The 12,386-nt window shown below is 58.8% G+C and overlaps 1 protein-coding gene across 1 annotated transcript; it reads left to right on the top strand.

Moving 5' to 3' along the window:
• The first annotated feature begins 551 nt into the window (after positions 1 to 551).
• Positions 552 to 11,555, top strand: DAXX (death domain associated protein). Its single transcript, XM_083493698.1, has 8 exons — positions 552 to 660; positions 1,290 to 1,561; positions 3,815 to 4,640; positions 5,239 to 5,474; positions 6,539 to 6,704; positions 7,771 to 8,224; positions 10,526 to 10,715; positions 11,195 to 11,555. The coding sequence occupies exons 2-8, from the start codon at positions 1,379 to 1,381 to the stop codon at positions 11,252 to 11,254; spliced, it is 2,115 nt and encodes a 704-aa protein (XP_083349824.1). The 5' UTR covers positions 552 to 660; positions 1,290 to 1,378; the 3' UTR covers positions 11,255 to 11,555.
• Positions 11,556 to 12,386: the final 831 nt, after the last annotated feature.

Here is a 12,386-nt window from a genome sequence, read left to right as displayed (position 1 = left end):
GCACCCAAAGGTCCCGTCTCCCAAGGGCAGAGCGGCGGCTTCCCGACAAACAGAAACTCCCCAGGGGAACCTTCTCCTGTGTCTCCACCTGTTGAACTTCTGCCTGTCGCGAGGCTGCTCTTTCTCCTTGGGCGAGAGTGTTCTGTGCCAGGCGGTCCACAGACAGAGATGATGATGATGACAATAATAATAATAATAATAATAATAATACGACTTATGCAGCCACTCTGGGCGGCTTCCAAGAAAAGAGTAAGAAGACCTCCAAACACCCGCCCTGAAAGACTTCCCTAATCCAGGCCTCCGTTTTGGCCCCCGCCTGGCCGGGGCGGGGAGAGGCGCCTGGCCCTCTGGCTTCCCCGGGAAACTCGGGCGCCGCGTCTCCGCCAAGCTGGCAGCCCTGCCCGCCCCCTCCGCTTCCGTACAACAGGATGGCGGCCTCCACGCAGCGGGAAGAAGACAGAGCATGCGCAGAGGCCGAGAAGCGGCGCCGAAGGAAGGAGGGCGACCGCGGCCGAGGAGGGCGCGGGGCGCATGCGCGAGCGCCTCAGAGCCGAGGAACTCGTTCCCGCGGAATGGAGGGAACTGGCCGGCCCGGCCTTCCTTCCCGCCTCCGGCGACGCGGCGCGCTCCTCGGGGCCCCGGGGGGCCTCTCCCCCTAAGGCAAGGCGGCGGGAAGGGGCCGGGCCGGGGCGGGGCCTGCCGAGCCCAACGGCTCCCTGGGATTCAAATCGCGGGCGGGCGACGGCGGTCACGTGGCCGGAAGAGGCGACTCCGTACGGCAAGGTGGCGGCGCCCGAGGCCCCGGCGAGGCCTCCCGTGCGGGGCGGGGAGGCGGGAGGCAGGGGGCCGGGGGGGGCGCGGAGACGCGGGCGAAGCGCCCGACGCTCGGCCGCAGCAGGGCCGCCCAGCGCCGCAGAGGGAGCGCGGGAAAGCCGCTCCTCGCCGTACGGCAAGATGGCGGGAAAGGCGGGGACTTCCGGTCCTGCGCAGTGGGCCGGGAGGAAGGGAGGCATTTCTTCTGGGCTGGCCGCGGAGGAGGCAAGGGAACCGAAAGCGAAGCCGGGGGGGGGCGGCGAGGGGGCGCCGAGAGAGAGGGGCCGGGTCGGGGGGCCCTTGGGGCCGGGCCTGCTCCCAGGCGGGAGGAGGGAGGAGAGTCCTCCTGTTGTGGGGAGGGGAGGGGGGGTCTGGGGCCCCCTTGGCGCCTGGGGGGGGAGGGGAGACCCCCCAAAAGAACGGCCTATGGCGGGGTATATCTAGCAGGCGAATGACCTCCTCTTTGCTCCCCGCAGGTGAGGCCCGAGGGTGCTCTGCCGGCCCCTCCGCCTGGGATGCTTGGCCCCTCCTGCCGCTGACCCCCCCCCCACTTGCAGGCGCCGCCATGGCCTCCCCCAGCGGCAGCATCATCATCCTGGATGAAGACGAGGAGCCCCCCGCCCCGCAGCCCCCCAGCCCCAGCAGGGAAGCCCCCCTGGCGCCCCAGCAGCCTCCTCCCCAGAAAGCCCCCGCCCCCGGGAAGGACCCTGCCAGCCTCAAGGCCGAGAACGAGCGGCTCTTTGCCGAGGTGAGTTCGGGAGCCATGCGGGGGACCCCGAGACCCTCTTCTCCGCCTGGGGGTGGAGCAGGGGGGGATCTTCTTGGGTCCCCCACCCCCTCTCTCTGGCTGGGCCTCCTGATCCTAGTCTTCTCTCGGCTGGGCTTAGTAACTCTGAACTGCTTTTTGGTGGAGAGGGTGCCATGCCCTGGGGGGGTGGCCTTTCCTCTTCCGTCAGGAGTTGGGGGGCTGGTCTGCCGGGGCTCCTGGCGGTGCTCCACCTGAAGCCGCAGGGGATGTGTGTCTGCAGGTTCGCGTTCCATCGTGGGCAGCAGGGCACCCAGCCTCCGGCATTCTTAGGGTGGTCCTTGCTAGCCATGTTGCAGGTGTCACAGAACGCCTCTTCCGCATTTGTCAGAAACTGGTCTTATAGCGGCGGCTCGGGAATTCCCTGTCTCTTGATGCCAGGAGTGGTGTGTTTGCTGTGCTCTTTTGGGCTCCTGCTCAAAAAAATTCTGTGCAGGTGAACCTGCCCAGATATTTAGAAACGCGTTGTTATTATTATTAACAAATTTTGTTGCCAAAAGGTGCCTAGATGCTTTGTTGTGGCGACTGTAACCTAGGTTTAAGGTGGCATTTGGCGATTTGCTAATATTCTGTATATGAGCTTTTAACACTGTGGCAAGGCCTCAGCGGGCAGCTCTCCAAAGCTTCTCCCCTCTCTGGGCCTAGAGCATGAGTTGGCAAACCAAGGTTTGTGGGCCGGATCAGGCCCAATTGCCTTCGAGATCCAGCCTGCGGACAGACCGGGAATCCAGGCAGCCGGCATAGCGTGCACGCGATGTTTTTTGTGACTCATCCAGGCTTGGGGGTCAAAAGTGAGGTGGGCGGCTGCTTGAAACAAGCCCCTTTTCTGTCCATCGTGCGCGCGCGCTGCAATCTTTTCTTCCAGGGTGGGGAAGAGGGAAAAGGATCCAAGAATGGCGCGCTTACCTCAGCCCCCCACCCTGCCTTATGAGAGAAATAACAACTGTCAATGCATAAAATGCAAAGGAAGCAGTGTGGGTGTGTGAGGGAACCCCCCCCCCCGCAAATCACATTTGGGTAACATTGGGGTTGGTCCAAATAAGAGTTTTTGCCAAAAATGTGGGTCATAATCATGGCAACATATAGTCCGGCCCCCCACAAGGTCTGAGGGACAGTGGACTGGCCCCCTGCTGAAAACGTTTGCTGACCCTGGCCTAGAGCCCAGCATCCCAAGGTCTGCAATTAAGCAGAGTGTGAAAGGGAGCCAATCAGCATATAGGTAAAAAGGTAAAGGCCCCCAGGACGGCGAAGTTCAGTCCAAAGCGACTCTGGGGTGCAGCGCTCATCTCACTTTCAGGCCAAGGGAGCCGGCGTTGGTCCACAGACAGCTTTCCGGGTCAGGTGGCCAGCAGGGGAAATGAAACCAGGTGCCTCGTCTGCCAAAAATGTTCTGGGGGTAGCAGACTCTCCTTCCGTGGAGGTTTCTAAGCAGGGGTTGGGCAGCCGCCTGTCCTGGATGCTGGAGCTGAGATTCTGGCATTGCCGGGGGCTGGACTAGATGACCATTCTGTGACTTGGAAGCTGCCCCCCCCCCGGTGTCTTGTGTTCAGGTTGGGAGCGACCGTTGGCTGGCCGTTGGCTGGCAGAGGGTGGATGCGCCACGGACAAGGCCTCCTCCGTTGTGCAGTGCCTCCGCCTTCTCTCAAAGCCACGCTGGAAGTCTTCCAGGGGCGTTGCAGCCTCCTCTGTGCAGGGCCTGTCAAAAGGCTGCCGCTCCCTGGCAGGCTCCGTCCACAGTGCGTTTGGTTTCCTTCTCTTCCAACGTGCCTGAGACCTCGCCTGAAGATCACAAAACTTGGGCAGCTTTGCAGGAGGGAGTACGGGTGGCCTTGCCTGCCTCCTGTGGGAGGGAGTTCCACAGTTGAACAATGTGCTGCGCAGATAAAGTCCTTTCTTTGATCTGCCCCGAATCTCCCGACATCCGGCTTCCTTGGAGGTCGAGTTCGAGTGTTGAGAGAGAGAGGGAGAGAAGAAACGTTTTCTCTCCCTGCTTCCTCCACCGTGCTGCCTTTTCTGCTACCAGAAAGCCCCAGGCGTAGGAGAGGATTGCCTTTCAAAATGGCCCCTCTCTTGGCCAGTTCCAGGGGGCCCCACCAAGTTTCTAGTCCCTGGTGGGGACTCCCGTGGGTGCAGGCTTCGGTCGGAGGGTGGGTGGGCTCCCTGCGCCCCTGACCCTCTCCTCTCCTTTCTCCGCAGTTTGTGGCCTTCTGCTCCTTGCACACGGCCGACCACCCGGAGGTGCTCCCCTACCTGACGGGGCGGCACCAGAAGGCAGCGCCCGCCTTCCTCTCCTCGGTGGAGTTCCGCAACGTCCTGGGCCGCTGCCTGGCGCGGGTGCAGGCGCGCAGCACCAAGGTCTACGTCTACATCAACGAGCTCTGCACCGTCTTCCGGGCCCACAGCCAGAAGAAGAAGCTGCCCCTGCCGGCTCCAGAGCCAGAGGCCCCCGGGCCCAGCGCCACCCCTGCCGGCCCCGTGAATGCTCCGGGCCCTGCTGCCAAGGCTCCGGGCCCCGCTGCCCAGGCTCCGGGCGAGGGCTCCAAGCGGCAGATCCGCTACCTGGAGGACCTGCTGCGGCTCCACGAGGTGGAGATCCGGAAGCTGCAGGAGCGGGAGCTGGACCTGGAGGAGATGGACAGCGAGGACTCGACGTACCTGCAGGAGAGCCGGCTGAAGCGGCGCATGGTGCGCATCTTCCAGCGCCTCTGCCAGCTGAAGGACTGCAGCAGCCTGACGGGGCGCGTCATTGAGCAGCGCATCCCCTACCGCGGCACCCGCTACCCGGAGGTCAACCGGCGCATCGAGCGCCTCATCAACCGCCCCGAGGCCTTTCCCGACTACGCCGACATCCTCAAGGCCGTGCAGAAGGCCAGCACCCGCCACAGCCTGGGCCTGCCCAAGCGCCAGATGGAGAGCATGGCGGCCGAGGCCTTCCGCGAGGTGGGCAACCACCTCCAGGAGCGCCGCCACCTCGACCTCGTCTACAACTTCGGCAGCCACCTCACCGACCAGTACCGGCCCAGTGAGCGCCCGGGGGCACTGGCGGGAGGCGGGGGGGCGCAGGGGGCACAACAGGCCGGCCGCCATGTTCCCCGGCCTGTTTGAACACACACAGGTGCCTCAGTTCAGACAAAGGCACCCATAATAAAAATAGCGGGGAAATGGAAATTCCCCTCCGAGGAGGCCGTGGGGGGGGGAGGGGGAGTTGGCCATCATTCCTGTAGGGCTTTAAAGATGTTTCAAAGTTCAGAAACATGCACACACCATGGAAATAGTGGGAATTGTTGAAAATTTCCCTCAGAGGAAGCCATTCTGAGGGAAACTGCCATTGAATGCACAAACGAAACAAGTGGCGGGAGATCTTGGCGTTTCCCTCCGAGGAGGCCATTTTGAGGGGGGAGTGTGGGACTCCTGCCCACGGCCATCCCATCGCCTTTCTGGTTAAAAGCCGGGCGCACGGACCCATTGTGGCACCTGAGCGTATTTCAGATTGTCCGACTCTTACAAAGCTCCAGGCCAGGCAGGGGCTCGGGGGGTTCTTGGCATTGTGGAGCTTTGCGGGACCCAGGGGTCATCCATCCCAACCCGCTGCAACGCCCGGCCCATCTCTTCCCCTGCAGATTCGGACCCGGCCTTGTCGGACCCTGAGCTGGCCCGGCGCCTGCGCCAGAACCGGGAGAAGGCCCTGCAGCGCCTGGAGGAGGTCACCTCCCGGTTTGCGCAGCTGCAGGACAGGAGTGAGGACGAGGGGCAGCGGCGCCGGAGGGAATCGCGGGGCGGCAGCGCTGGCAGAGACGGGCCCGGGCCCAGCGATGCCCCCGGGCGCCAGCAGGGGGAGCCAGCCTCTCCCCAGGAGGTGAGGGGGCTTCCGGCAGAGGGGGCTCTTTCTGGGCGGGGGCCTTTCCCCACCTGCCTCCTTTGAAAGGACCCCCTCTCTCGCGCTGGGCTGGGTTCAAGGTCCTCAACGTTGACTCACAAAGGCCTGTGCCTGAACCCTTCCAGCCCATCTGGGCCCGCCTGCAAGAGCATCACTGGCCACTCCCTAAGTCAGCCAGACAACACTCGGAAGCGGAGCCTTTTATGTCAATCAACAAAGAATAATTATAATTATAATAATAAAGTGTTGATGGCCCAGCCCTGTGGAACTCCCTGCCCCTGGAGATTCAGCAGGCATCTTAATTAAGGATACCAGTTTCCTGCAATAGATTTGTGACTGTAACACTCCTCCCCCCATGTAATGTTCATTGAGTTTCCAAATTTTTACAAGCTAACTTCAGATTATATAGAGAGATTGTTTTGCGTATTGACTTCCCAGCACCTAGTCTTTTTATTCAAACTCTTTTCTACTGCATTATATTTCAATTTCTCATCTATTACCAACCTCTCTAGTACAGTTCCTTTATCGTTTTTCTTCCACTAGCCCTACCTCAAATCCTGCCTGTGATTTCATTTGTTTGCAGTGCTTTTCCAGACATTAAAAAGGGGCCTCCATTCTGCTACAAAAAGTTAATTATCTTTCTCTCTTAATATTGCTGCCAGTAGCTCTTCTTGATGATCAGACATCACATGTAGATCCCCGACGGCTCTGATATTTTCTTTATGCCCATGCATGCTTAACGTAGTAAATGAATAAATGCATTTTTTTGTGCATTGCAGGGGGGTATACTAGATGGCCCCTGGGGTCCCTCCTGTGAGGGTGGATCCAGGGGTGGGCAGGGAGGGGCTCTTTGGGGGCTTTCTTCCTGCTGCTGCTGCTGCTTTGAGACCCCCCTCCTTAGAGGGGAAGGGTCTCTCTGGGGCGGTTTGCTCTGGGCACCGTTCTGGGATCTTGATGGGGCGCAGCGCTTTCTGGGAGGCGGGTCTGTCCATCCCTGGCATTGTCAGGGTCAGAGGGTGACCCTCGTTGTCTCTCTTCCCTAGGGCAGCCCCGGCCGGAGCGTGGCCAGTGCAGGGGCGGAGGAGGAAGAGGAGGACGAGGAAGAAGAGGAGGAGGAAGAGTCTTCGTCAGAGTCGGACATAGAAGCCGAGCTGCAGAAGAGCCTGGAGGAGGAAGAGGAGGAGGAGGAGGAGGAAGGGGCTGCCCCAGGTAGGCTGGGGGCTGGGGTGGCATCAGAAGGGACCCCCCACTTTCTGAAGGAGTCTGTCCCTCCTTTGGAAGGGGGTGGTTTCTAAGCAGAGGCTGGGAGGCCGTCTGTCACAGGACTCGAACCCGACACCCTAAGAGTCTCAGGCTCTCTCGGCTGTGCGGATGCTTGGGCTGAGTTTCATGACCCTGGGGGCCCACCCAGAGGGGCCTTTTGTGTTGGGGGTCCTGCCATTTCACACACAAGCAGAAAGAGAAAAAACAAAGGAGCGCAGAGTCCGGAATCGAGCTACGCATGCTCTTGTGGATTAGATCAGGGGGCAGCAAACTATGGCCCAGGGGCCAGATGTGGCCCACCGGGCTCCTAAATCCAGCCTGCGGACCCTGCCGCCCACCCAGTCAGTTCCCGCGCTAAACCGGCATGGCGCGCAGGGACTGACTTCAGCGACGCTGGCACGGCTTTGGATTGGCAGCAGGAAGCTCCTCCCTCCTTCCTGCTGAGGCGGCCGCGTATGGCCAAGAGCCGAGCAGGAGGAGGAAGCGGAGGCGGAGGCGGGGAGGCTGCCTCTGCCGCCCAGGCCAGCTGCATGGGCTCTGCGCCCCGTGGAACCGGGCCGAGGCAGAGGACGACAACGAGGCGGCGGCCTGAGGGTGGCTGTTTGCGGGATGGTGAAGGGCAGCTGAATGCATGTCGTGTGATCAACAAATGTGAAGTGATGTCAGGGCTGCCTTCAGATGTCTTCTAAAAGTCAGATAGTTGTTTATTTCCTTGACATCTGCTAGGAGGGTGTTCCACAGGGCGGGTGCCACCACCGAGAAGGCCCTCTGCCTGGTTCCCTGTAACTTGGCTTCTCGCAGGGAGGGAACTGCCAGAAGGCCCAAGGCGCTGGACCTCAGTGTCCGGCCTGGACGATGAGGGTGGAACTGCTCCTTCAGGTATACTGGACCGAGGCCGTTTTCTGGTATTAAATTGAATGAATTTGGTTTGATTTGTAGTAATTTGGTAAATCAATAACAATACTTGGCCAAATGATAAATTAAAAGAACATGACCCTGCTGTCCCTCCCAGATGATGACCCCCGCGCCCAGGAAGTGGAAGCCGACCAGCACATGGACTTGGAGGCCCCTGAGCTGGTGCTGTCCTCCTCGGAGGAAGAGCCGGACGAAGAGGACGAGGAGGAGCACAACCCGGAGGGGCGCCAAGGAGAGGAACGTGGGCAGCGCGTGGGGCAGGCCCCTGCAGACCCTCCTCCTGCCGTGGGCACCTCCCCCTCCCAGCAGTTCCTCCTGGAGATTGAGGAGGCCCTGACGCTGGAGGCGGGCGAGACGCCGCCCCCCACCCCCTCCCCCCCGCACCAGACCCAGGGGGGCAGGGGGGCCTCGCCCGTCTTCCGGCCGCGGCAGAAGCCGCCCCATCCCCAGAGGCCCCCGGCCAAGCGCGGCCAAGCTCAGGACAACGGGGGGCCCCTGCGTGGGGTGAACGGGCAGCCCCCCAGCAAGCGGAGCAGGCGGGAGTCCAACAGGTGAGCGGAGGGGCAGGGAGGGGGTAAGGGGGAGAGGAGACTCCAGGGGAGGGGGGCAAGCGGGTGGGGCTAGAGGGCCCGTGGCTGTCCCTTCCAAGTGCAGTTCTGTGATTGCAAGGGGGCTGAGGGTTCCAGGCTGGCCCAGAAGGAATCTATAGGTCCTGCCCCGAACCTGCCCGGGTGCTGAGCCCTCGGAGGGAGAGCCTCTCTTAAGAAATGCTAAGGGCGCTTGACAAGATAAAAGGCAAATGCAGAACATAATGACCAAAAGCACAATAACAGTCGCTGACCCATTTGCGCCCAAGGCCGGTGGAAGAGGAATGTTTTTGCCTTTTCTTACTTCAATGTGTCCGGCAAACACAGTAAATTGCAGAGATGTTTCATCTGCACATTTTTAAAAATTCTGCCTCTGGGTCTTTTCTGCAGCTGCTCTCAGAGTGCAGGATTGCCTGGCAAGTGAGGCTTCTTCCTTGCTGTCCCGCCAGGAGATTTATTATAATTAATGTTGTTGTTGTTATTATTATTCTTTTATTATATACTGTCCTATACCCTGAGGTTTCAGGGCGTTTCACAGAATAAAATCAAAATATTGAACCACAAAATACATAAAATAAAAACAACATAGCAAATCCCCCCTGCCCAAAACCACCTTTTAAAAGGAAATAGGATCCTCACAACATTTAAAGTAAGACAATTAACCAACCTGGACAGGAGCCACGTTTTATTACTATTGTTGTTGTTATTGGAGAGCCAGTGTGGTGTAGTGGCTAAGAGCGGTAGTCTCGTAATCTGGGGAACCGGGTTCGCGTCTCCGCTCCTCCACCTGCAGCTGCTGGGTGACCTTGGGCCAGTCACACTTCTCTGAAGTCTCTCAGCCCCACTCACCTCACAGAGTGTTTGTTGTGGGGGAGGAAGGGAAAGGAGAATGTTAGCCGCTTTGAGACTCCTGAAGGGGAGTGATAAAGCGGGATATCAAAATCCAAACTCTTATTATTACGGCCTTACTTTCCTGGCAGGTGCAAAGGCAACCGGCCGCTACTCTGCTGTCGGGGGAAACCAGATACTGATTTCTGACTCTTGGTGTGATCTTTTGGCCTAGTCCAGAGGGAGCTGGTCTCTCCTTCCTTGGCGGTTTTTAAGCAGAGGTTGGGATGCGCCAGGGGTTCTTTGGGCAAGTCCAGATCAAATCCCAAATGGCATTTCCCAAAGTTCTGCCCAAATGCAGAGTAAGTTTCCTGCTGACTCTCAGCGTTGTCCTGGCCAGACACCATTTGTGGGTCTCCCGTGGGGGCTGCTGCTTCTTGGGGTGGCCAGATCGGGAGTAGCCCAGGCCCTGAGATGTCCAGGCCCAGACCCCTTCCCCAGGGACGTCGCAGAGTCCCTGAGAGCTGGCTGTAGCCTTCCCAAAGCAAGGGAGGATTGGACTCTGATTATTAAAATACACACAAGGCTTGACTTGCAAGATTCTGGGAGGAGGTGCCAATAATAATAATTCTCCTCTGTCCACCCCTTGGCCCAGGTCGTTTTATTCACAAAAGAACTTTTTGCACAGTGTTCGTAAGAACCAATCAGATTTCCTCTGAGCGTTTCAAAAAACCCCATGTGGGAACAAAGTTAAAGTTCAAACTACAAAGAAACTATTTCCTACTTGGGCATGCATAGTAGTCCAGAGTAAATAAAATAGGAATAAAAGGAGGAATGCGTTCAGCAAAACCCCGGAGGTCATAAACAGGAGAGACAGGATGGCAGTATTTACCAGCTCCTTGTGAACTCTCTTCCTGGCCTTTAAGATCTATCTAAAGATTAAACCACATTAAAGTAGCCTACAATCTGTATGTGCGGAGGATGCCTGAGGAAGCAAGTGGCCTGTGGTTCAGAATGCTTAGACGTGCCTGTCAGGTGTAGAGAAAGCAAATGGCCGAGGTGGAGAGGCCTGGGGGATTCCATCAGAAACGATTGTCAATGAATCAAACCCAGTCAACGCAATGCGTTCATCGCGGACACAATGACTTGCTCCATATTTCATAATTCCTCCTAGCAATCCCACCTGACCCCCCCCACTGGTCATGGAATCAGAGAAGGGTGGACTTGGAAGGGACCCTGAGGGTCATCTAGCCCAACCCCCTCAAGGGTCCCGGTCAGAGGTGCTTGAGGGGCGATTCCTTCAGGGCAGGCGGAATGGGCTGGGTGACCCCTCGGGGTCCCTTCCCCAACTCTGCGAAACGCTCTGAGCCGCCTCAGCCCCCGGGGGGGAGTCAGGCTGTGCAAGCGCCCTGGCAATGTGTGTTTCTTCTCCGGCAGCTGCATTGAGGTGCCCAGCACTGGCTTGGAGGAGGAAGAGGAGGAAGACGAGGACGGAGAGGGGCGCCTCAGCCCGGCCCCCGTGGCCGACTCCACCTGCGCCGACTCCCCAGGCCTGGGGCTGGTCAGCAGCTCCCAGGGCAGCCCCCAGCCGCAGAATCGGGGCCGCCTCCTTGCAGCCATCTGGAAGGTACTAAATGGGGGGGGGGTGGATTTGCCCCAGGCACAAGAGCCCCGATCGGGAGCCCCAAATTGCCTCTTCCTTCCTCTCCCTGGGGGAGCTCAGCTTCTTCCCCTGGGAGTCAGCGCCTGAGCAGAGCCTCCTGGATTGGGCCAGTGGCTGCTCCAGCCTCCCCTCCTCATACGCCTAGGTGTCTCCTTTTCAATTCACCCAGCTGGTTGGCTGTGCCTGCCTCTTGTGGCAGGGAGTTCCACACGTCAACTGAGGAGGACGTTCTTTTGCCCGCCTCAAATCTCCCCGTGTTGAGCTTCTTCGGATGCCCGCGAGTTCCAGCCGTGACGTGAGAGGAAGAAAAACTTCTCTCTTCACGCCAGAAGAGTTTTCCTAAACTTTGCCCCCCGCCTCCCAGCTGGTCTGCCTCAGGGAGGGAGGGGGTTCAGGGCACCGGTTTCCTCCTCTTCTGACCCCCTCTCTCCCCACCCCCGCAGGCCAGCGTGGCGACCCAGTGCGACCCGGAGGAGATCATCGTCCTGTCAGACTCGGATTAGCCCCTCGCCACAATCTGGCACAGACTTTGGGGGGCGGGGAGCAGAAGGACAGCTGGAACCCACCCCCTAAAAAATCTTGGCTTGCTGGAAGATGGTGACTCTGCCTTCATGGACTCACGGGGGGGGGGGGCTTCTGCGTGATACATGAGGGGGGCAGGGGGACGAAGGGTGGGGACTGCCGTGTTTGTATTCTTCTGGGGTGGGTGGGGGGTGTATTGATGTTCTGTCCATTTGGGAGCTCATTTTTGCAAAAAAAAAAAAAAAGCAGGGGGAATTAAAAATAGGCAAATATTTTTCTGTAGGCTGCTGTGAGTGTGAGTTCTGTTAAAGGGAGACAGGGGTGGTTTGGGGGGAGCACATGTGGCGGGGAGGTTTGTTCCCTGTTTCTGTGCTTTCCGTTGAGGGTTTTTTGTGTTTTTATATTTTGAAGGGAGCAGCCCAGAGTGGCTAGGACAACTCGTGTCAGATGGGTGGCCTAAATTAGGAAACTTATTTTTATTTTATTTTACACACACACACACACAAACAAATTGTTGTTATTATTTCTCTCCCCCCCCCCCAAGTGGGAGTGGGGAGTGGGTTTAGCCCCTTACTTTGGTGACAAAAGGCAGCTTATAATCCTGCTCTACTCCAGGGACTCAGAGGAACGGGAGACATACAGTTTCACAATACTGGAAAAAGACATGGGGTGTTCCGGGTTTCCCCTGAAGGAATCCTTCAGCCCACACGGCTCTCGAACCCACAATCCGGAGACCTGAGGTCACTAGCAAGGGGAGGCAGAGGGGCCTGGGCAGGGAGGAGCGCCTTCCAGACCCTCCTGGGGAGCCACCCCCAAGAAGGCCCTGCTGTGGGGTCCCTAGGGGGCAGTCCTTCGGCCAAGACCCCCTGCTCATTGCGGGGCCCAGAGGTGGTTGATGGGGCGGGAGATGCTCTTGGGGCTTTGGGTGCCAAGCACAGGGCGGAATTGGGGCGTTGGTACCCCCAAGGGCTGTCTAGTCCAGTCAGACCCTCAGAAAGTAGATACTCCCAGGGCAGGCAGGCAGGGCACATGACCCCTTCTTCTGGCTGGGGTCCAGCTTCCGTTTCTTAGGAATATCAACTATAACCTGCATAAACTCGAAATAAATACAAA

Source organism: Podarcis liolepis, assembly GCF_965112155.1.
Source record: "Podarcis liolepis genome assembly, chromosome: 2".
NCBI classification, from domain to species: Eukaryota; Metazoa; Chordata; class Lepidosauria; order Squamata; family Lacertidae; genus Podarcis; species Podarcis liolepis.
Note: the sequence above shows the minus strand (reverse complement) of the source record. Positions and strands in the feature narration are given on the sequence as shown.